Below are 24752 nucleotides of genomic sequence, written 5' to 3' on the forward strand. Positions count from 1 at the left end.
AGGTTGCAGTGAGCAGAGATCCAGCTACTGCACTCCAGCCTGGGCGACAGAGCAAGACTCTGTCTCAAAAAAAAAAAAAAAAATTAAACATTAGAAAAGAAATTTTCAGGCTTTTAAGAAACCAGAGTTGAAGTCTATGAAAGTATCTTTGAAATATATTATTACTAATAACTTTTTTTTCTTCACAACTGGTAAAATATTTAAAAGATTATTGTCTATTTGAAAACCCCAAATTGAAACTTTGGAAAGTTTTATTCTGAGGACCTCTGTCTGAGAAATATCATCTTACAAGGGATTCTCTACATAAGCAAATTGCTGTTCTCTAGTGATCTTTGAGAATTACTTATACCTGAATCAACTCCATCTGCTTGGTCCCTCCAACTGGTGTAGAATCTCACTGGAAGGGATTTAGGAATCTGTTGTTGCTGTTGTGGTTTTTACAGGGGATTCTTCATTACACTAAACTTAGAAAATTTCAGCAAAACTCCATTGACTTCCCACTAGGATGTAAGTTCCCTTAGTACAGGGATATTTATATGTTTTGTTCCCTGCAGTATCTGGAGGACCTTAGAACACGTATATAGTAGACACTCAATAAATATCAAATAAAGGAATGAATGAATCAGTTAATTACAGCCTTATACTTCCCCACATGTTGCTATAATGTTCTTTTAAATCTAATCCTCACAACAAACCTGGGTCATTAATAGCTCCTGTGGCCTAAAGAACAATGTTCAAAGGCTTTAACTTGGCTTCCAAGATGCTTCATGATTTGTCTGTCCTTTGAGTGCATCACTCTAGCCATGCCCTCTAGTACTGTGCTTTGCAAGCCCATTAATTGGCCCTGGCTCACCCCAGACCCATCTAATCAAAATTTATAAGGTGGCGGAGTTTTTTAAATTTCTTTTGAGACAGGGTTTTCTTATGCTGCCCAGGCTGGTTTCAAACTGCTGGACTCAAGCTATCCTCCCTCCTTGGCCTCTCAAAGTGCTGGGATTGCAGGTGCACTCCACCACTCTGGGCTCTGGGGTGATATTTTCTAAAAATTCCCAAGGTGATTCCAAAAGGTAATTAGGACTGCTAAACAGTCTAAGCCAACAACTCACTGTTCTCCAAATATCCTTGTACTTTTTGTTTATCTGGAAAGTTTCTTCTTCCTTACCTCTTGAACCCCTCCTTTTTTACAAGGCCTTACTCAAATGCCATCTCTCCTCTGTAGCTCTTCCTAACCATCTCCCTACCAAATACAGTTTCTCCACCCCTTAGGAAAACACATTGCTTAACAAAATATGACCAGAGCTGTGAGTGTCATATAGTGCTAAGGGGTGGAGAAATTGTTTATGATGCCTTTTGAAATGTGGCTTCCTCTGGGCAGGAGAAAGGACACTTTTTGCACACCCTTGTACCACTGGAAGCTAGCACAGTGCCTAGCATGAAGAACACTGAGGCAGGACAGTGTTCTTCATGGACATACAAATGATGATCATATAATTAGGGTAACCACACAGTCTCTTAACCAAACTGGAATACTTTTGAGAGTAATGAGGGATGCTGGTAACAACAGTGTCAGTACAAAAGTTTCTGGGACTGTCGCAGACAAACTGAAAGTATGATCACCCAAATAACAATGACCAATGTTGATTAAGCTCTTACTGTTTGCCAATCACTCACTGTCTTGTATGCTATTTGTCATTTCTTTAATACTGGGAGCACCCATTAGTAGCTATACTTAACTGGTTAGGACACTGTGGCAGACATGCAAAGGAACTTACCAACAATTATACAACTAAGGAGGTAGGTCAGAAAGCTGGGACTTGAACTCAGGTCCTCTGAATCCAGAGCTCATGTTCTAGACCATTAAGGCCTACTGTCTCTCAGTGGGAGAACTCAAGCCTTGGAGTAGGACACGATGAGAAGTAACTTTAGTTACCCCTTGGGCTCCAGTTTCTTCATCCATAAAATAATAACAGTGGTGGTTTTCAGTAACCTTGGAAGATTAAATGATATAAGGCATGAGAAGGGCATGTGTACTTGTGAACTACTTGTCTTTAAGAGTAAGACATCTGCCGGTTTATCCATAAGACATCTACTCAAGTAGCTGTGACACAAATAAATGAGGCTAAATTCTGTAACAGAACACAGAGGTAGATCGTAGGAAGCCCCATAGTGGTTCCTATGGTTCATGGTTAAGACCATGAAATTTTACACAAGACCTGGGTTCAAACTGTGGCTCTGGGATTTGAATAGATATTTCTCCAAAGAAGATACGCAAATGAACAATAAGCACATGAAAAGATGCTCAACATCATTACTCCTTAGGGAAATGCAAATCAAAGCTGCAATGAAATATCACTTAACACCTACTAGGATGGCTAAAGTAAAAAAGACAGACAATAACAGATGTTGGGAAGAACATCTGGTAAAGAAATTGGAACCTTATATTTTGCTAGGAGGGTTGGTTGTAAAATGGTGCAGACACTTTGGAAAAACAATTTGACAGTTCTCCAAAAAGTTAAATATAGAGTTACCATATGACGCGACAATTCCTTTCTTAGGAATAATTTTGAGAGAATTGAATATATACAGCCACACAAAAACTTGTACACAAATGTTCATAGCAGTATTATTCATAATAGCTAAAGAATGGAAACAACCCAAAGATCTATGAGCTAATGTGGTATAACCACACAATAGAATAATATTCAGCAAAAAAAAAAGCATTGCTGATACATGCTATAATATGGATGAACCTTGAGAACATGGTGCTAAATAAAAGAAGCCAAACCCAAAATATTGTATATTATAAGATAACAATTATTTAAATGTCTAGAATAGGCAAATGTATAAAGACGGGGAGAGATTAATGGTTGCTTAGCACCAGAGGGAATGGGAAGATAGGGAGTGACAGCTAATGGATACAGGGTTTCTTTTTGGGATGACAAAAATGTTCTAAAATTAGATAGTGGTGATGGTTATACAATTCTGTGACTATACTAAACCCACTGGATTGTATACTTTAAAATGGTGAATTGTACAGTATGTGAGTTGTATCTCAATATAGCTGTTATTTAAATATTCAAGTTATGCTGTGGACTTTGGGTGTTTGTGTTGTCTTCTGAAAAGAGGACTCATTATGGAGCTTAACTCAAGAGCAAATGTGAAGATTAAATGAGAAATTGCGTGTGAAACCCTTGGCACAGTAACTGTACTAAAAACTCAATAACAGTGACCATATGGGTGATTTTCCTTAAACGTGTGGTCTTTCTCTTGTCCATCTTGAAACAGAGGGTCAGTGGTGTTTTCAGTAACATAGGCTGCGATTCATGGTGACCTAAAATGCATGAAGACTGATCCTATTCCCAACACCTTTATATTGTATGTGCCTCAGGTAGAATTAAAGCCTTATGGCTCTGATATCTGTTATTTATTTCTTAACTAATATAACTGAGACCTTGCTCAAGATGTGCTCATGAAAAATTACCCTTTTAATGGTGAAACGTTTAATGAGAAACTGGATTATCTACTGCCTAAGTGCCCTTCATACAAATTAGCTTGGCCTTAGGTCCTAATCTAAATTGGGCTCCCTACTTTCCTCTAAATGGCCTAATATTTTCTTATTAATCTCTGTCCTTGTTCACCTGCTATGGCTCTGCCTTCTCTTATGAATCTTCTTTCTCGGCAGAGTTCTGTGCCCTGACAAATGTTTCTTACGGCTGTCTTTGTATCTGACTCATAGACATTTTTTTAGAGATGACTGATGACTAGAATCTGTTCCATTTTCAAGCCGTCTCTCCATCCTTCCATGGAGTTTTAATGCTGCCAGTGTATTGAGTACCATCAGATTTGGGCCAGGTGAGTTTTGGTCAAGATAAAGATGGGGCTTTATAAGAAAGTTGTGTAGAAAAGAAGCAATTGATCATGGTGGTTAGGCGAACAGCCTTGAAAACAGAACACAAGCAAACCACAAACGTGGGTTTTGACATGAGACAAATCTAAGTTCAGGTTCTACTCAGTAAGTTTGGACAAGTTACATGGCCTCTAACACTTTCAGTTTAGAGTCTCATCTATGAAACCTGAATAATCGTACCTACCTCTACAATTATTTTCTGGACTTAACAAGTTGATGCATATAATATGCTTTGTGATGAATGCTACCTGGTATTGTGATTATAATTAAAGTTTGGGGAAGTCTCAGTGGTGAAAGAGATGTTATTATGGACTGAAATAGTGTCATATGTTGAAGAGGAGAGATGTTTAGCTATGATATAAGGTGTATTATGGCAAATGTCCCTTTGTTCTTAGCTCTAGTCTCTGACATCTGCTCTTACAGAATGCTGAGGCTTAAGTATTATACTGATTATAGTTTCTGACTAATCATCCCTGTGTTATATTTGCTTTATGGAATATTACTCAGAGGCTTTAATATACGAGGAGTCAGCAGGGGTGTCATGGAAAAAACAAAAAGAAAACTGGGGGTCAGGACCACAGGTCCAGACCTATGGCTGGACAGACATTCCTTCTCTCTGCCTCCCACCCTCCCAGGATTGTGTCTTCTACTTGCTTCTTTTACTGGGCTTATAATAGTGGTGATACTCAGGCCTAGAATCCCAGCACTTGAGGAGGCCAAGGTGGTGGATTGGTTGAGTCTGAGAGTCTGAGACTGAGCAACATGGCAAAACCCCATCTCTACAAAAATATAGCCAAGTATGACTGTGTGTGCCTGTTGTCCCAGCTACTTGGGAGGCTGAAGTAGGAGACTTGCCTGAGCCTGGGAGGTCGTGGCTGCAGTGAGCTGTGATCGCGCCACTGTGCTCCAGCCTGGGTGATGAAGTGAGACACTGTTTCAAAAAAAAAAAAAAAGAAAAACAGTGGGACAGCTACCATTTGTAGAAAACTTACCACATAAATACATGCTTCACACATACTATCTCACTGAAGTTACTGTTCATGCTAATGCTGTAAGGTAGATACTTTATTGTCATCCAACACATTAAAAAACTGAGGCTCAGACAGTTCAGTTGACTTACAAGAGGGACCTATGATTCGAAACAAGGATGTCTGATTCTAAAGCTTGAACCTTCTTACACACTTAGCGTAATGCAAATACATTTGTATTTGCAGTCACCAAAAACTTAAGCTTCTAAGGGCACAGATGTTGTCTCATTCATCTGTTGCCAGTGAATAATAGCACCGGTACAGAGGAGATGCTCGGTAAGGGATGAATGAATAAATGAATGAAATGAAAGTTGTGTTTTGTCAATCGAAAAGTACTATATGATGGTTAGTGATTGCTGTTTTTTTTTTTCTATTTAAGCATGTCTTCTGATAATTCCCAACCCCACAATATAGAAAGGCCTTAGTTTGCACGTCTGTAGATAGAGGGAAACAGGCTGAATTATCTCTAATGTCCTCAGCTCTGTGTTTCTGACAGATGAAGTAAGCATGATGAAGGAGAAATCAAAAGTTGAAGTTAAGGATATTATAGGAGATGAATAACAGACAGATAGGACACTCCAGGTTTTAAGAACCAACTGTACAATGTCCAGACCTCTGACTAGTCAAAGTATGATGAGGTTAATGATGGGTTTGAATTCCTACATATTCATCTTGTTTGGGACTATGTTTACTTGGGCAAGCTACCTAAACTCTGTGACCTTCGACTTCATCATCTGGAAAATGGAACTGGTTTGCTTGTTGTGAAGAGTGGGGATAAAGTTTAGAGAACATCTGGCATGAAGCGCTTCCTCAGTTCAGAGTTAACTTTGTTGTCCTCACTTCATGTAGATATGCTTGAGCTCCTGGTTGATGTGTCTTAGCAAAATATTATCTTAATAATTATTGAGAGAGCCTGTTGGAAGGTGCAGACACACAATAACACGTAGCATGGAAGCCTATTTTCCTGCACACATGACTTACCAGAAGAGATGTCATAAAACCGTTTTTTGATAATTATCCTCAGGTAATTACTCTGGAGTTTCACTGTGAAACAGCTCGTGGAATTGGGTGGGAAGAGGGTCTTGGACCCTGGCCAAGCTATTATTGAATGTTGGCAATGCCAGAGACTCGGTGCTAATATTATTCTAACAAGAATTTTGGACATGAACTCTTAGTGGGTGATTATGATCATTTGTTGAATATCTCTTGCTTATCAAACCCTGAGTTAGATGTTTCACACATATTATCTGATTTATTTATCATAGTACCCTGTTGGGGTGGTTATTTTTAACTTATTTTTCCCTACCTGAGAAAACTGAGTCTCAGAAAGGAGAAGTAATTTGTCTCAGGACTTAAATGGATAGGGTCAGAATTTGCATCTAGGAATACTGCTATTCTTTTCTCCTGAGTCCAGTGATTTGACTTTCCGGGAATGTAGATGAAACCAGACAGCGGATCTTGGAATTGTGGATACTCAAAGCCACTGGGGTCTGCACAGCTACATATTTGAATCTGCTTTTTCTCTTTTTAGGTCAGGATCGCAGTGAAGCCACTTTGATAAAGAGGTTTAAAGGTGAAGGGGTCCGGTACAAAGCCAAATTGATCGGGATTGATGAAGTTTCCGCAGCTCGGGGAGACAAGTTATGTCAAGATTCCATGATGAAACTCAAGGTGCTATGCAAACGTTTTCTTTTCAATACTTTCTGTTTAATGTGAATGAGGAAAAGAAGTGATTACCATCATAATCGTAAATAACTTTATTCATTTATTGGTAAATTACTTGGCTCACTGTTGAATCACCATATTTTTTCATTGGGAAGAGATTTCAATCATTCAGCAAATGTCTATTGAGCACCTACTATGTGGAAATATTTTGGTAGGCCCAGGTTTACAATTTTTGAGTGTATCACATTTTATTCCATTTTATTTTCATTTTGCAACTCCTGCAAAAATAAAAGTACAAAATTATCAAATTGTTTTGTCCCCCACATTTTATGAATTTTGCCATCTTGTTATTTTTGAATAAATAATATATATTTTTTTGCCATATGGTAAGAGATGTTAAGATAAAAGTTGATTTTATTCATTCTTATAATTTCTACAAATGTACCCCAAACACTTTAAAGTAATATCCTTAAAGTAAAATGTAATTATATTTTGGGATTTGGAGATATCATGAAGAGATTTCTGATTTTAAATGCTATAAAGAACCCTTTTCTCTGAGGAATCTAAGAAAGAAATTAGATTTTTTTTTTCTTTTTTTTTTTTTGAGAAGGAGTCTCACTCTGTCGCCTAGGCTGGAGTGCAGTGGCACAATCTCGGCCCACTGCAACTTCTGCCTCCTGGGTTCAAGCAATTCTCCTGCCTCAGCCTCCTGAGTAGCTGGGATTACAGGCGCACACTACCAGGCCTGGCTAATTTTTGTATTTTTAGTAGAGACGGGGTTTCACCATGTTGGTCAGGCTGGTCTCGAACTCCTGACCTCGTGATCCATCCGCCTCGGCCTCCCAAAGTGCTGGGATTACAGGCGTGAGCCACTGTGCCTGGCCAGAAATTAGAAATTTTTTAAATATACAAAATAAATTATTTTATTAAACAGCCTTAAAAGTACACAAAAATAACACTTTTCTCAGATTCTGATGTCCATATATTATTTCTTTTAAAAAGTTATAAAATATTGAAAAAATAAATGATTTAGCAAGAAGTCTACAAATATCATATGTATTTCAAACATATTATTTATTTTTCTGATTACAGAGTTCACTTATGTGCATTATGGAATATTTTGAAAATACAGAAAAATGTAAGGAAGAAAACTGAAATAATCCACAATCCCACAAAGTCAATCAGTGTCAACATTTTTGTGTATAATTTACAAGTTCTTTTTGTGGTTTTACATATATAATATATGAATTATACACATATATGTAATAAAATTGGAATTATAATTTATACAGTTTCCTGTCTTCGGACTTTTTCCCCTTCATCTAACAATATATGTGAGCATATATACATATACATATACATATACATATACATATACATATACATGTACATGTACATGTACATGTACATGTACATATACATATACATATACATCTTCAAATAGCCCATGAAGACATGACTTTGTCAGTGAAATATTTTCAAATGTAAAAGAAAGAAAAAAAAAGCTTGTTAGGTGTGTAAAAGTATTAAAGCCTGTAAAATGCATAAATGTAAAATGTGATAAAATCGGCATCACCTTTACTTTCATAGATGCTGAGTAAATCAGTTATTATTTTTGTTTATGCTATACAAAATTTTTAGTAGGTTAGCATATATATCAGATGCTATGTTTCCCTATAGTATGGCTCTAAGAATCATGATTTTTAAAACTCTTAATTTTCTACACTGGATATTCATTTATATGTCTTCTTTTTATTTGTTAAGCTGTTATATAAACAAACTTTAATAGTTATGTATTTACTATAAAGTATACTAGAAAAAGGCATAAAAGACATCAATACCATGATTTCACAGTCACCTTGGAAGAAGTTAGTGCATCTTGTTTTTTCAATAATTAAGCAATGTTATACAATTTTAGGGTAGTCCAGTGGTGAGCTTTCTTCTCCCAAGTTCAAATCTGAGTGATTAATAGACAAGAGTTGGACAGGAAGAATTCCAAACTCTAGCTTTCTGACTGATAAATGGTGGCCTGGAGGATGTGACTTAGATACACAGCCACAGTGAGCATTCTTGAATGAGATGAGCTATTCCGCTTATTTTGCAGGGGTGTTGGACAACTGCAGATCCCCCTGTTCTCCCAACCCCTGCACTTGCCCAGAATAGGACCCATGACTCGTGCATGAGATCAGATGAGAATGCAGTCTGTCTTTCAGCTGGCAGATTGCACAGAGAGCCCCAGAGAGATTGATCTTTGTATGTTCGCTGCTGCTTCAAACTCTCCAATCAGATAGAGCCACACCTTCCATCCCAAGGGGACCCTAGTCAAAGATGGGGATGAGGGCCAAGATCTTTGTTATTGCTGAAGTCCCTCCTCAATGAATATGAAGTCTGGCAAATGGAGATTTGCTCTAACAAATCTTAATTAAAAGACATGAAGAAAATGCAGAGATCTGGTTCTCATCCAGAGCCACAAGTCTGCTGAGGAGGAGAAAAGAGCTCATGCTCCCAGCATCTGGGAGATGACCATTCACCAGGTTCGGTCACAGAGCACCTCATTGGCCAGCTGCCTTCTTGGAAACACTGAGGCCTAAGAGGATTTGGCCTCTGCTCCCTGAACATTCTCACTCAGGATTAACATTGGCCCAAGCTAGCTGGACTAGACCTAGCAATGGCTGCCAACCGTGTGTGTGTGTGTGTGTGTGTGTGTGTGACCTGCAGTGAAGTGCTCCATCTGTCACCTCTTATAACCATGAGGTCCCCAAAGCCCTGAGAGTTTGTCCTACTATAACATACTTCTGTCAGATGTGCTGAACTTGTTGAGGGGTCCTTGATTTCCAGGCAATTGTGTTTCATTATATGCAGGTTGCTGAGAAGAATGTTGACATTTCAGCTCCCCATGGTTTTTCTTTAGGAAACACAGAAACATAAATGATCAATTCTCCATTTGGCCATCTGCCCAGGAAAGTAAGAGAGAAGTACAAAATGCCTCTTACCCTTGCAAAAAGGCCCACTTACTCACGTTAGGCCATATGAGAAATAAAAATTCTGTTTCCTTTGCTAGACTCTCTGAAGCTGGTGCATGTTCTTGCATTAGAGAGTTTTCTCTTGGATTGTAGGGGATTGAGAGGGGATTCATATAATGAGTATGAGTGACCCATTGCCTGTGTACCAACAAAGCATCATGATCATCATCATCATCATCATTTGTTGACATCATATTTTAATTTACAATCCGCAAAGTGTTTTTACATATATTATATATTTTGATCATATGAGATACATATTAGCTTCCTTGTTTTGTGAAGAAGAAATCTGAGGGTCAGAGAAGTTAAAATATTTGCCTCACAGCCTTCATTTAATCTATGATAAAATGAATTCTAACCCAGATACCAAGAGGGCCTGTGTTCGACAAGACACAGTTTTGCCCTTAATTGTATTCTGTTTTGTATTTGCATTTAATTTATTGAAGTTCCCAAACTAGATCTTAAGCTCCTACCAGTAAGCTACTACCCAGTAGTCACATCACACATCACTGACTTCTAAAGTAGTCAGCTTTCGGAGACGGTGGCAAAATGGTGGTGATTGAAGTTAAGGAAAAGGATGAGGTCTCCAAAGACAGTGCATAGAGAGCTAAGTGCAGAACCTTAAGTATGTCAGTCAGAGTCCTGAAAGAACCAAAATCTACCCCAGAAAGATCAGATGAGGATACTTTAATGAAGGAGCTACTTCCAACGGGTGGGTAAATTTAAGGTAGCAAATGAGGGGTGGTGAGGTACTCAGAATCTAGCAACAGTGGGAAGCTATTACCACTCCTAATAAGATATATATTTACTGAAACACAGGGAGAGCACAATTGATAAGAAAGTCTCCCTTTCTCACCACACAAAATATAGCTACTACCAGAGATGCAAATGAAGGATGATAAGGGAGTGGGGAGCAATGCCCTGACCTCTCTCTCCTACCTGCTGATCTCCTGCCTGTGCCTTGCATTGGTGGAACACAACTGGAGCCAGGGAGAAGGAAGCTCAGGAGATCAGAGAATGCAGTTCTAGTCTGTAGGAATCAGTCTCTGGTCAAAAACAGGACAGAGAGAGATACTTGTATTCCCCTTTTTAACTGGGAAAAAATGAAACTTAGAATGAATTTTTTCCCTTTGGTTCATATACCTGGTAACTAGCTAGAACTGAGAATGGAGAATGGAGACTAGGCTTATTACATGGGGCTTTCTGGAATAGCATTCTAAGGTTTTCAGAATTCATGCCTGAAGCCTCCTGCATTTACACATATGTTTTACATGTTCCCTGGAGAGCACAGTCATAACGTTGGGTGCATGTACCGTGCTGTGTGAATGTTCTCGGAGCCCTTTCATGTACATCATACATCTGATTCTCAAAGCAACCCCTGAGCTGAACAAGGCAGCCTGTGACTCTTGCTTGGCATGCCTGACCTTTTCTCTATATGTAACGTCCTCCATCGAGATACTGCCTACTTGTGACTCCCTTGAGGATGCCTGTGTCAATCATTTCACACAATGCCTAGCACGTGGTATTGCTTAATCATATCAATATTAGGTCTCAAAAGTATAACTGTTATTTACTGAGCCCTCCCTGCACACTGTGCGAAGTGCAGTAGATACATAGTTTGCTTAAGTGTCCCAACACTCTTAGGAGGTGAGAAACGTGAACATTATTCTCATTTTGGGGTTCCTCTTCACCACTAAGTTTGGTAGCTGTTGGTTCTACCTAGCTATTTTCATAAACTTTTGGACATATATGTAGCATGCATCATTGGTCATTTTTTAAAAATCTGTTTCCCAAAAAGGGGCTCTTAGAGAAGAGAGGATTGTAGTAGAAGGATTCCTACCTTGAGAATCAGAAAGATCACTGTTTGACTTTCAGTTCTATGACTTATTAGCCCCTTTAGGTTCTAGGAGGTTATTTGATCCCCTGGTCTTATGTTTCCTCATGTGTAAAATGAGGGAGGTAATTCTTACTTCCCAGGATTGTGATATTGACTAAATTATATGATGGGTAAGAGAACCTCTAGCATAGGCACCCAAGAAAATGTTTGACTCCCTGGTTTCCAGATTTCCAGTGGTGACTTACTAGGTCAGGTGGCTAATATCAGGCACAGAGTCCATATCAGGACCTACATCCACTTCTTTTGACTCCCTAACCAGAGCTGTCTCCTGGGCCTCTGTTAGTTCTGCACAGTGGCCATGAATAATCTTGTGGGGAGATGAGCCCATCAGTGTCCTGAAGGCACTGTCTTGTGGCAGGCCCACTCTAGACTGAGTGCAGTTTTTCAGAGCTTGACCCAGAGTCCTGTCTCACAAGAAAAACATGCTTGATAAGATGGTACTTTTCTTTCCCCAAAGATAGCACCTTATGGATTGTCCTCTTTTTCATTTGTCATGTAAAGTCACCATCAGCAGCCCCAAGTGGAAATGCTCCTGGAACATGTATGTTGGCTTTTTCCATCCTTCTTTACCTACAGTCATATTCTACCAGGGAATTCTTTGGTGGCCACTTGACACCAACAAGCAAAGGGGGCCTTAGTATCTAATCAGCACTACTATGTGCTAGGAATTATTGCTATTTGATATTCCAGGAAATCTGTTAGCTAGGAGCTGTTAGGACTGTTTTGGAAATGGAGACATTGAAACTTCTCTTCCTGACCAAAGGTGTAGCCCTCTCCCCACCCTGTTCTGTGCTCTTCTCATCTAAAGGAAGAAGGAATAAAACCAGAAGGAGACAGTCTCCTCGTCTTTGACAGTCCTTCCAGTACTTTCCTTTAGGAGGTCATGTCTTAGTCCATTTGTGCTGCTGTAACAAAATGCCTGAGACTGGGTAATTTATAAAAAACAAATTTGTTTTCTCACAGTTCTGGATGCTGGGAAGTCCAGGATCAAGGGGCCAGCAGGTTGGGTGTCCAGTGAGGGCCTTGATCTCTCTGCTTCCAAGATGGTGCCTGTTACTGCATCCTCCAAAGCAGATGCATGCTGTATCCTCAAAACAGAAGGGCAGAAAGGGGAATGAACTCCTTCTCTGAAGCCTTTTTATAAGAACCCTAATCCCCTCTATGAGTGTTCTACCCTTATCACTTAATCACCTCCCAGTACTATCACTCTGGCAATTAAGATCCAACATATGCATTTGAGGGGACACATTCAGCCCCCATCAAGGGGCTAATTATTTTTCTGATTTGTATGTATCCTGGGTAGCTGAGATTGAAGGTTGGGGTGTGAAGGGATAGTAACATGTATTATTTTACTCCAAATCCATCTGAGAACACAGATTTAAAAGTCAAGTGAGGGAAAGTCACTTTCCTTCTCTTTGAGTTCCTGCTTTACACTAGGCTCCATTCTCCGCCCTGGGCACAAACCAAATAAAAAAATTTCCATGCACAATTGAGCTTTTGTTCTATTAGGCAAAGGCAGACAATCAACGAATGAATTTGTGAAACGTCAGATGGTGGTAACTTCCAGGAGGAAAGTGAAGCAGGGAAAACAAAGGAGATGCAATTTGGCATAAAGGGTGTGCTTTCTTGGCTAAGAGGGTCAGAGAGGGTGGCATTAAACAGAAATTAGGAGTTACCCCTGGGATTCCAAAGACATACTTTGGCCATTTCTGCATGTTCCTTAAAAGCATCCCACAGTGAATTCATGGGAAAACAAGGAGCACAATGAGCAATCTAGAAACCAGTGAATGTGGGGAGGGATTGAAGAGACAGAGAACTCTGCTTTGTATGTAAGTTAAGAGTTACTCTAACCTTTTAGAGAGCAGTCGCTGGAGGAGGGGTCTTATGTCAATATGGAGAAGCTTTGAAAGGCTGAAAGAGGAAGATTGGAAGGGGGTTGTAGGGAGAGAGACTTAGGCTCCCTAGAAAGAAGACACACAATGTAAAGGATAATCACTGGTCCCAGCACCAAGTGCTAGGAGAGTTGAGTTGCAGTCTCAGCTCTTTGACCAATTTCCTGTGCTGTCTCAGGACGGTCTACTACCTTTCAGTTCATCATTTTTCTCATCTGTCAGTTGAGAAAGTTGGATCTATTAGTTTTAAGGTTTTCTGTGGTGCTATACATTCTGCATGTCTGTGAGTCTGCAAGACGTGCTCGAGAATGAATGGGTGATGTTTGGAAGAGGGAATTTCCTCCTAGCAGGTGTCTAAATAGGAACTGAAACACAAATTGTAATGGACATTCATGTATTTTCTAGATGAAATTAATTTTTATTATATTTCTTCAGTACACCAGGCATTGTGCTAGGTACTTTAAGTAAATGTTTATTTAATTCTCTCAACCATGCAAAAAAATGATGTATTTTACACTTGAGGAAGTGAAACTAAGAGGTTAAGTAATTTGCCCAAGATTATACAGAACCAGGAGTATAACTTAGATATTCTGATTCCACAGAATATTTCCAATACCCAAGGTGAGGATAATCAAACATCCTCAACAGAATGTGCCTTCCTCATACCTCTGGTCATACCTACTGCTCTCTAACACCAACCATTCCCCAAAACTGATGCTGAGAATAGCACATAGTACTTTTTGTCTCCTGGAAATATGAAATCATTATTTTATACTTTTCTTCTTCTAAAAGCCCAGAACCATAACTGCTGAGAGTTGGGCTTAATCTTGCCATCTTTAGAGGCTGGCAGTAATGAGCCTCTGCCAGGCTGGAAGCCTCAAGGTCCCTAATGCATGGTCAGCAACAGCCCCTGAGAGTGTAGATCCCTTGAAAGGTCTTTATCCCCTGAGTTGTACCCTAGTATGGAGCCCATGCTGTCCTGCAAGTGGCCAACACAGAATCTAATTTAAAAAGCAAGTGTCTTTATTCTTAACTTGAATCATATCAACTTTGGGGGACTCTGGATAGCACATATTCATCTAGCAATTATTTGCTAATCAGCACCTGCCCTCCAAGGACTGTCCTAAGCACTAGAGATAAAGCGGTGAACAAAGTAACACCCCAACCTTTTGTGAAGCTTAACTTCTCACTAACTTGTAGACATATCTTTGGCTTATAAAACATTTGAGACAGTGAGGAAACGTTTTTTTGATAAATGGAATGTGAGAATGACAGGAACAAGGGTAGTGGGAAACACAAAATGTCTTTGGATAAAAATTATAATCAATAGGCATTTAATTATGTTGATCACATTTTTTTCCAGCAAAATGGACAGTCTAGCATTTGTTTTTATTTTCTATTATCTAAAATTGATTCATATGAAAACTTTTTCCAGAATTATAAAAAATAAAATTATTTGTAGGAATATACTTAGCAGCTCACCTTTATTTAAAAGATTGAAACCATATCTAACATAAAACCCAGAAAAGACATTAATATGAAAACCATATTGTGTCTATCTTGAGACCCCCAATTCTGAGCTGAGCATCTAGACACCGTTCTATAAATTTTGATTAGTTAAGTGAGTGAACATTCAAATATTTCTCTATACAATGTGTTAGAAGCACTAGGACAAGCATTACCCTAAAACACCAAGGAGATGTGAGCGCATTGAGTAGAGAAATATGGAAGTGCGAAGGGAAAGCAGTGTGCATGATTGGTGGCATTGGTTGATGGAATCTGACATGCCTTTGGGACCAGAGAGAATTTTCAAATGAAAACACTAAAGTAAAAACCATGTTCTTCCTTTCAACAGGGCGTTGTTGCTGGCGCTCGTTCCAAAGGAGAACACAAACAGAAAATCTTTTTAACCATCTCCTTTGGAGGAATCAAAATCTTTGATGAGAAGACAGGGGTAAGTAAAGCAATCACATGGCATTGTGAAATTGAATCCATTGACAGATGTGCCCTTAAAAGCCTCTACTCTCTGGGCAGGAATATACAACAAGCATAAAAACACATAAAGCAACTGACAAACTTGATCAACTGTGATCATCCATCAAAGCAGGTGTCTTTGCTGACTTGGCCACGGTATGACTGCACTGTGTTTCTTATAGTGTAATGGTGATAAAAGCGTCACACTATCCTGGTAATCTGATGCAAGATTGATGAGCTTTGAAGATCAATGGGTAATGTGACAGTCTAAGTTAAATTTCTTTGTGTGTTGGCAACTTTAATGACATGCGTCCTAGAGGGAGATACATGTACATCTTTTGACTCGGTCAAAGCATCCAGACTCTCTTGAGGTTAACCTGAAGCACCTTGCAATTGCTGTAATCAAAAAGAATAAATGGAGTTCTCAATCTTAAAAAAAGAAGTCTATCACTGCACGACCAGGAAATTTAAGGGCTGATATGTTTGTTGAACCCAACGAAGAAGTGGTTTGTGTTTTCATCAACCTTACAGCTGCAATTAACTCCCAGATTCATCCCCAGAGCTCTCCTGACACTGTCAGTCGTGTTCATTGGTGGTAAGAGGAAAATAGAAAAACCTTCTATGATCCATTTTCCAAGAGAACAAGAGTCGAATAGATGTCTTTTTCCTTATATTTATTCAGTGTTTTACAGCTTATAAAACACCTCCACATATATCACCTATCATGAACTTCACAAAGGTAATTTATCAAGCACTTTATAAACAATACTTAACCAGCCAAGTTACATTACCTTGGTCATTTTGCATTATTATTTTCTCTTCCTTGTTCTGACTAGTATGAAGATAACATAAGGGTAGTAAGATGTTAGTTTAAATGTAAAAATGGATTTTCTTGAAGGAAAAAAGGTATAGGAAAATTACTCCTAAATAACTGGTAATAGAATGGATATTTGTACACCTCTGATCATAACAACATTACTTTCAGTAGCCAAAAGGTAGAAGCAACCCATGCCTGTAGATGGATGAATAGATAAACAAGATGTTGTATATACATACAGTGAAATTCTATGGAGCTCTCAAATGGAAGAAAATTCTGACCTGTGCTACAATGTGTATGAGCCTTGAAGACATTATGCTGAGTGAATTAAGCCAGGCACAAAAAGACAAATATTGTATGATACCATTTGTATGAATTACTTAACATAGTCACAGTCATAAAGACAGAAAGTAGAATGGTGATTGCCAGAGGCTAGGGAAAAGTAAAAATGAAGTGTTATTATTTAGTAGGCATGAGGTTTCAATTTGGGAAGATGGACTCTTTTAGAGATGGATAGTCGTGATGGTTGCACAAAAATGTGAATGTATTTAATGCCACTGAGCTGCACACTGGAAAATAGTTAAAATGGTAAATTGTATGTCATATATTTTACCAAAATAAAAAATAGCTAGGTGTAACTCGCATTATTGAGTACCTCCTATATACTAGATGCGTGTTAGTCAGTTTACATACATTATTCAGTTTCATTCTTGCAACATTCCTATGAGGTGATACTAATAATAGCTACTTTATCAAGTACATATTATGTGCCAGGCATTGTGGTAAGCTCTTTATAAGTACCAGGTCATTTAATCCTCACAACAACCCTATAAGGTAGATGGTACTATTATTCTCATTTTATAGTGGAAGACAGCAAGGACAGAAAAGTTTACATAACTTGCTGGCAGTAAGGGTTGACAGAGGTGGGATTAGAGGCAGGATTAGAACCTAGGTGGTGTGGCTCCTGAGTCCTTTTGTTTAACAATGATGCCTATTATCTCTCAAGATAAATCTTTTCTAAGTTCACCCATGTTTTGTGTTCTTTTTCTTTTTAAACTTAGGTTCAGGGGTACATGTGCAGGTTTGTTATATAGGTAAACTCATGTCACAGGGTTTGTTGTACAAATTATTCTGTCAGCTAGGTACTAAGCCTAGTATCCAATAGTTATTTTTTCTCTTTCTCTCCCTCCTTCAACCCTCCACTCTCAAGTAGGCTCCAGTGTCTATTGTTCCCACCCATGTGTCCATGAGTTCTCATCATTTTGCTCCCATTTACAAGTGAGAACATGTGGTAGTTGGCTTTCTGTTCCTATATTAGTTTGCTAGGGATAATGGCCTCCAACTCCATCTACATTCCCACAAAAGGTGTGATCTCATTCTTTTTTATGACTGCATAGTATTCTGTGGTGTATATGCACAACATTTTCTTTGGTCAGTCAGGTGCAGCCATAAGAGGAGACATTGGAGAGCCTCTGGGAAAAAAAAAAAAAACAGTTTGTTATACTCACAGGTCCTAGAGACTGGAGCACAGCACACTACACAGGGCCATATGGGAAAGACACCAGGGTAGTCAGGAGGCAAAAGACAAGAAGCAGAAGGGGGAGACCTAAGGCCACTCCTTTACTGGGATTCCCGCTGGAAAGGCAAGGCAGGTCAGAGTGAGTGATTGGCTAGTTTGAATCATTTTGTCTGGCTCTAAGCTGTAGGGGTGATCCCCCTCTGCCCCGAGATAGTGAAGACAGAGAAATATTGCTTTCTGGGGTGTATGAGCCAGGCAGAGGAGGGATGGCTCTGGATTGGTTAGTTTGCATATCAAAGACATGCTCCTGGCTGGGTCCTTTGCTATGTCTAAGAATTGAGAAGCAGTTTCTCCCCAGCCAGAAAGATTTCTTAAGATGTCAAAACATCATCATATACAGAAAATTTAAAAATATTTACAATACAACCCAGCATGTAGGAAGCAGAACTGGGATTTCACCTCAAGTCAGCTTGAATAAAAAATCAGTGCAAATTACCTCTATATTATAGAGGAAGGTGGGCCTATCTGGGGATGCCTTGGTAGAAAGGAGTTTAGGATGAAGGCACAAGCATTGATAGTAAAAGGGCTTGAATTCAACAGGATTACAAGCCTAATGTAAGCTTTATCTGCCTTCATAAAAATACGGCTTCAAAACTCCGAGGAGGTGGGTTCTCTCTCCTGTAAAGACTGTAGTTTGGAGACCTGTGCTCAGTTCTGAAGTCCATATTTTAAATTGGATATAGACAAATGGAAACATATTCTGATGAGGAGGATCCTGGAAACTGGGGACCTGGAAACTATGCTGAACTTCTTGACACAGATGTGGTTCATATGATCTTTGGGAACACAGGATGTGGAGAACTCTGGGCTTATACAAACTTGGAGGAAATTAATATTAGTCTTCCAGCATTCTTTATGGGAGCTTAGTAATGTGGATCAAACCCAACTGAGAGATACTTTCACAATGATTTATATGCCCCAATATATGATATCATCTCTAGTCTCTTCCATTACCATGACACCTGGTGTGTGTAATCAAAGGGACAAGGACAGAGGTGAAGGGTATCTGGTGTTTTATCTTGTCTGAGGGTCATGTTTTGGGCTTTGCTATTTTATCATGGACCCCGCCATCAAATAGGCTGTGCACAGATCATTAAAGTCCTAATTACCTTGATTTTAACTAATTAGGTAGTTTATGTTTTTACTTTTATCTGCATCCTTACTCAAATGTGGCTAAACTGTTCCCAAAGAAAGATACCACCAAACCTGGTAGCACTATTTTTGATTCTTTAGCTGGACACAAAGAGAACAATAGTAAAATCATTTCTTCCCAAAGCCATTTAGCTTTGTAGAGGAAATGTTAGATCCCTAGTGGAGAATTAGGAAGGAAGTAGAGTTGAATGGTTTCTGTCTCAGTCTACCCCAGTTTTGTTAGATTAACATTAGACTTCTGTAGCATCTGGCAATCTTAGCTTGTTAATATGCCTCAACAAAGGTGCTAAAAAATGGTTAAAAGGACTGAATATGTTTAAATCTGAAGTAAAGATGATAAGGATCAGGGTACCCCATATTAATAGTCTTTCTTTATTTTGTTTTGTTTTTTTGAGATGGAGTCTCACTCTGTTACCCAGGCTGGAGTGCAGTGGCGCAATCTTGGTTCACTGCAACCTCCGCCTCCCAGGTTCAAGTAATTCTCCTGCCTCAGCCTCCCAAGAAGCTGGGATTACAGGTGCGCACTAGCAAGCCCAGCTAATTTTTTTTGTATTTTAATAGAGACGGGGTTTCACCATGTTGGCCAGGTTGGTCTCGAACTGCTGACCTCAGGTGATCCACCCCCCACCTTGGCCTCCCAAAGTGCTGGGATTACAGGCGTGAGCCACCGTGCCCAGCATTAACAGTCTTTATATGAGTTGTCAAGTAGGAAGAGGAGCTAACTTGCTCTGTGTGGCCTCAAGGAATGGAACCAAGACTAATTGATAGAAGTTTTAGGAGGTGGTTTCTGTTTATCAGTAAGAAGGCTTTTCTATCAGTCAGCAGTTAAATGGACTGCCTTCTGTGTGAGGGAGTTCGCTGTCACTGGGGGTATTCAAGCAACAACCATCTGATGAGATATTGTTGAAGAAAGTCAAGTAGAAGATAAAGTGCTGAACAAAGTCACATCTAAGTTAAGTCCAGAGACTAATTTTAAGATTATGTTTTCTCTTAAAGTCGTATCTATTGAAGGTTTTTATTTGAAAAACCTCTGTTGGAAATTATGAGCAGGAACAGTTTACTAAAACTTAGTCATTGCCCAGCAGGGGAGTGACTCAATGTTCAGCATGTGTTCTAAATGAAGTTTTTTTTTTCCATATCAAGGAAATGGAAAACTGGGTCTTTATCATTTGGAATGACAGTCTTAGTTGTTTATCTCATCTGCGGTATTTTTGCTCAAGCTTGACTGCACTTTTTTTTAAAACCAAGGAAAGAAACATTTGCGGAACGTGACAATAGCTAAAATCCAAAAGCTGTCAAAAATGTTTTGATCCCAATTAAAGAGACCCTTTGCAGCAATTTACACCGTCTTGAATTTCAGAGAACTCCTGATCCCAATCCTTATGTGAGTAAATTTTGTTTTATTATTAGCTTGTTGCAGGGAATAAATCAATAGTGAAAGCTGTTCATACATTTAGATACCTAGATATTGCTAATATATCATGATGTTACTAGGTCTGTAGACCAGACAGATGGATGACAAGGAAGGAGTTATGTCATCTTCATTTTGCAGATAAGGACAGTAAGGTTCTGTGAGTGTCCCTGACCTGACTGTTGAGTCAGAACAGACTTTTCAACTCCAAGACTTTCTAGTGAACCTCACTGACTCTATTCTCTCTCCATTCACCATTTTAATCCATAGAATTATTACAACTTTATATCATAAAAAATGATATATACTGCAGGACTCTAAAGGTAAGTCTGTTTCTTAGGATGAAGGGCAGTGGTCTGCATCAACTTTTCAAGATGTTGCAACATCCTTGTTGCTACAGACATATGTGAATTTTGCTTATTCATTTGAATGAGCCAACACTTACTTAGAGCTATTAGACACACCAATCTAAGTATGCTACGGCAATTCTATGAAGTAAATGCTATTATTATCACCATTTTGCAGATGGGAAAGCCAGTGTCCATATAATTTAAGTCACACAGCTAACAAATGGCAGAGCTTGGTAGCTTGGTCCAGAATCTCTGATACTAGTGAGGTGTTACTAATAATAGCATACCAAATTTTATAAATGATTTTATAAAATCTTTTTATGCTTTTATCTATATTAGAGCAGATTCCCTGTTATCTCTGTCTTATTGTCACTGTTATTCACTTTCATTCTGATGAGCTTTCCTGAGTGAAGACAAAAGGGGTAGAGTTACAACTGGGACTGCTTCGTCCATAGTTTGTCTTGGATAGATAGAATGTTAACAGTATAACCCATATATGATTAGGCAATACAGGTTGAGTATCCCTCATCTGAAATGCTTGGGACCAGAAGTGTTTCAAATTTTAGAGTTTTTCAGATGTTGGAATATTTGTATTATATTTACTTACCAGCTGAGCATCCTAAATCCAAAAATCCAAAATGTGAAATGCGCCAATGAGCATTTCCTTTGAGCATCATATCAGGGCTCAAAAAGTTTTGGACTTGGGAGAATTTTAGGTTTCAGATTTTTTGATTTGGGATACTCAACTTGTAACATATTAGATGGCTACTCTATGCCATGTGCAGCCCTGTTTCCTGAGGATTTGAAGATGAATTGGTCACTGTCCTTGCCCCTGAGATGCTCATAGTTCATTAGTGAACCCAGACTCACAAAGTGAATTGACAGCTGCCAAGATACTGGGCTACTCTCACCTCCTACCTGCTATGCCTTAGTTATTTTGTGCACATTTGCTGATTCTTAATCACGAAGTCATTTCATTTTTTATGTAGTAAGTATTACGGGGCACCAGCTATGTGTGAGTCATTGTGTGATACAGATACAAGTGTGAACAGAGTTGTCCATGTTCAGAGACTGGGGTTTAACTTTGCCAAGAATGTTCCTGAAAAATTTCACTGACTTGGCAGTGGAGGAGTGAGTTGGAGAGGACCAGATAATTAAGTAAGGGAAGAGAAAACAGTATTTCTAAAGGCACAGATATATGAAAGAGAAAGATATATATATGCATTCACTCAGGAAATATTGGGTACCTGTATAAAGATAGAGATAAATAAGGCCCCATCTTTTTGTTCATCACTATTGTCTATCTAGCTAGCACAATGACTCACATATAGCTGGTGCCCGGTAATACTTACTACATAAAAACTAAAATGACTTCATGGTTAAGAATCAGCAAATGTACACAAAATGACTAAGGCATGACAGGTAGGAGGTAAGAGCGGCCCAGGATTCAATATTGTCCCTCAAAATAGATAGATAATTGTGTTTTAAATACAGTAACTGCACTTAAATTTCAGGGCTGATTTAATAATTTATTCCTTGGTGAAAACCAGATGTCACCTTATTTGTGCCTCATCAAAAACAAGTTTGTTCTCCTTTCAGTTCAAACTGGATGTTTTGAGCAAGATTTGGAGAGAGCAACTGAGGTTGAGAAAGGGAAATGTCCCAGGGAAGGAGTTAGGAAAAAGCTGAGGGGGCTGCAGAACATCACACTGGGACCTGGTGGTCTCTGGGACCCAGAAGTATCTGGGATGTTGCTGTCATCCTGGTCAGTGAGACAGTGCACAGGACTCTCAAAAGACTGGGGATAAGGGCTAGCCTGTAAACATGACAGTGTGGTTTAGAGCAGGCTTTCATGGATCTGTCTCATTTACATCCAACAATTCTTGGAATTTTTTATTATCCCTCTTTTATAGATGGATCAACTAAGGTACAGGTAGGTTAAATGACTTCATGAAGTTCCACCCTGGTCATTTGACCCCCAGGCTGCACTCTGGTCACCCAAAAGAAGTTGAATTCAAATTAGAACTCTATAATACCTAAGCTTATTTTCTTTCTTTTGTTTCAGAGATTCTCAACTTGACTGGTTCTGTGTCTCTAAGGAGCAGTTAGGAAATGTGTGTAGGCAGTTTGGTAGTCACAACTTTTTGCAGAGGGGTTGGTAATGCAGACATTTAATTGTTAAAAGCCAAGGCTGCTAAATAATCTGCAATATTCAGGGCAGACGCATATGGCAAAAGATATTTTCCTATGCTATATGACTTTCTAATGTCTTTCTAGAAATTCATGTAGATGAAAAACCTGTTAGTAATTATGTGAATTTAAAAAGCTAACTCTTATTTAGCACATAAACAAAGTATTTTACCCATACACATAATACCGAATTTTCCAGAAATGCAACTAGACTAAGAGAAAGATGAAATTATTTCTATTTAACCAAACTTTTATAACCATTTACTAACATCTCTCCAATCTCCCCACCCAACCCTCCCTCTGATAACCACCATTCAACTCTCTGCTTTTATGAATTCAGCATATAAGTGAGATCATGTGATATTTGTCTTTCTGTTCCTGACTTATTTCATTTAACGTAATATCCCCCAGGCTCATCCATGTTCTCCAAATGACAGGATTTTCTTTTTTATGGCTTGATAGTATTTCATAGCATATATATACCACATTTTATTTATATATTCATTCGCTGATACCACACTTAAGTTTATTCCATTTCTTGGCTATCATGAATAATGCTACAGTGAACACGGGAGTGCAGATAGCTCTTCAATACACTGATTTCATTTCTTTGGATATATATGCAGTAGTGGGATTTCTGGGTCATATGGTAGTTTAAAGTAATTTTTCTTAATGTGTGTGTGTCTCTTTACTCATCCATAAGATGGAGATAATAAACGTACCTATGTCTTAGAGTTGGTGAAAGATTAATTTAATCCTCTAAGACTTAGAATAGTGCAGAGTAAAATAAAAAGCTCGAGGTGTTAAATAATATTACATTATTGGCTATATTGTCCCATCTCCTGTACAGTCTTTCTATGTCCTCTAAGCAGAATTAAGAAAGCCTTTTATGATGTCCCTACTTCATCTTCTGCTTGCTGTATCCTAGCACATGATCATCTGTGTCATAATGAGTTGACTCACACTCCCATCAGACTACAAGCTCCACACAAGGTACCCTGGCTCATTTATTGTTGTATCGGCAAGGCCAGCATAGGAAACCCTGGCATGTGACAGAGATGCTAATTGGTCATTGAAGGTAGAAGGGAAGGCATTCAGGGATGGATAGAATCAAAGAGAGAAGGGAGGAACAGGGAAACAATGACTACGTCAGCTTACAATGAAATGCTAATTGTCTGGCCCTGACATTGGAGCCCAAGATGCTATATACCAAAGATGCTAGTTTTGCCATATAGACAGTAAAATATCCATGATTCAGAATTATCTAGTTATAGGATATCAGGGATGGAAGGTTCCTTAGGCATGAACTAACCCACGCATTTGCGAATGAAGAGATCTGAAACCCAAAGAGAAGTGAGCCATGAGATCTCCCTATAAAGTATTTGCAAAAGCCTAGACTTGAACATTGCTCTGGACAGATTTGAGTCATTTTCTGATGCTCACAAAACAGGAAGCAGGGAGTGTCCTCTTCTTTTTCCTATTTTTAAATTTTGCATTTCTTTTCTCCACAATCTCTTATCTCTAGACCACCCCATACTCTTTGCGTATTATATTCAATGTTCAGGGCTTCCACTGGCCCATGGCTTCCCCAGATCTATTTTAATGTCAAATAGATAGAACCTTTAAGGGGAAAAATTGGGTCTCTGTGTGGTTAGTGTCTTGTTGGATGATATTGGATTTTAATTTATCACAATAAAAAAAATCAATTCGTAGCTCAAAATCAACATATTTTTAGAAATTGGCACTGTCAGGAAGCTGCCTCCATGAGATAATTTGTAGGACCAAGTCTATAATTCATGACAGGGGAAAAGGGATGTTACAATGCCCTGGAAAGTGAGACCATGAATGTTTCCAAGCAGATCTGGTC

The 24752-nt window shown here is 38.8% G+C and overlaps 1 protein-coding gene across 9 annotated transcripts in view; it reads left to right on the forward strand.

Annotated features, from left to right (window-relative positions):
• The window catches only part of DAB1 (DAB adaptor protein 1), a 431942-nt gene that overhangs the window by 271216 nt on the left and 135974 nt on the right, over positions 1–24752 (forward strand). For 8 of the 9 annotated variants that reach the window (XM_063655172.1, XM_063655164.1, XM_063655159.1 and 5 more), the window contains exons 3-4: positions 6467–6606; positions 15268–15366. In XM_063655172.1, coding sequence (XP_063511242.1) covers positions 6467–6606; positions 15268–15366 — 239 coding nt within the window. Of the gene's footprint in view, positions 1–6466; positions 6652–15267; positions 15367–24752 lie in introns of those variants that run through there. The other variant, XM_063655179.1, reaches the window with a different exon arrangement.

Source organism: Pongo pygmaeus, chromosome 1 (assembly GCF_028885625.2).
Source record: "Pongo pygmaeus isolate AG05252 chromosome 1, NHGRI_mPonPyg2-v2.0_pri, whole genome shotgun sequence".
Classification (NCBI taxonomy): domain Eukaryota; kingdom Metazoa; phylum Chordata; class Mammalia; order Primates; family Hominidae; genus Pongo; species Pongo pygmaeus.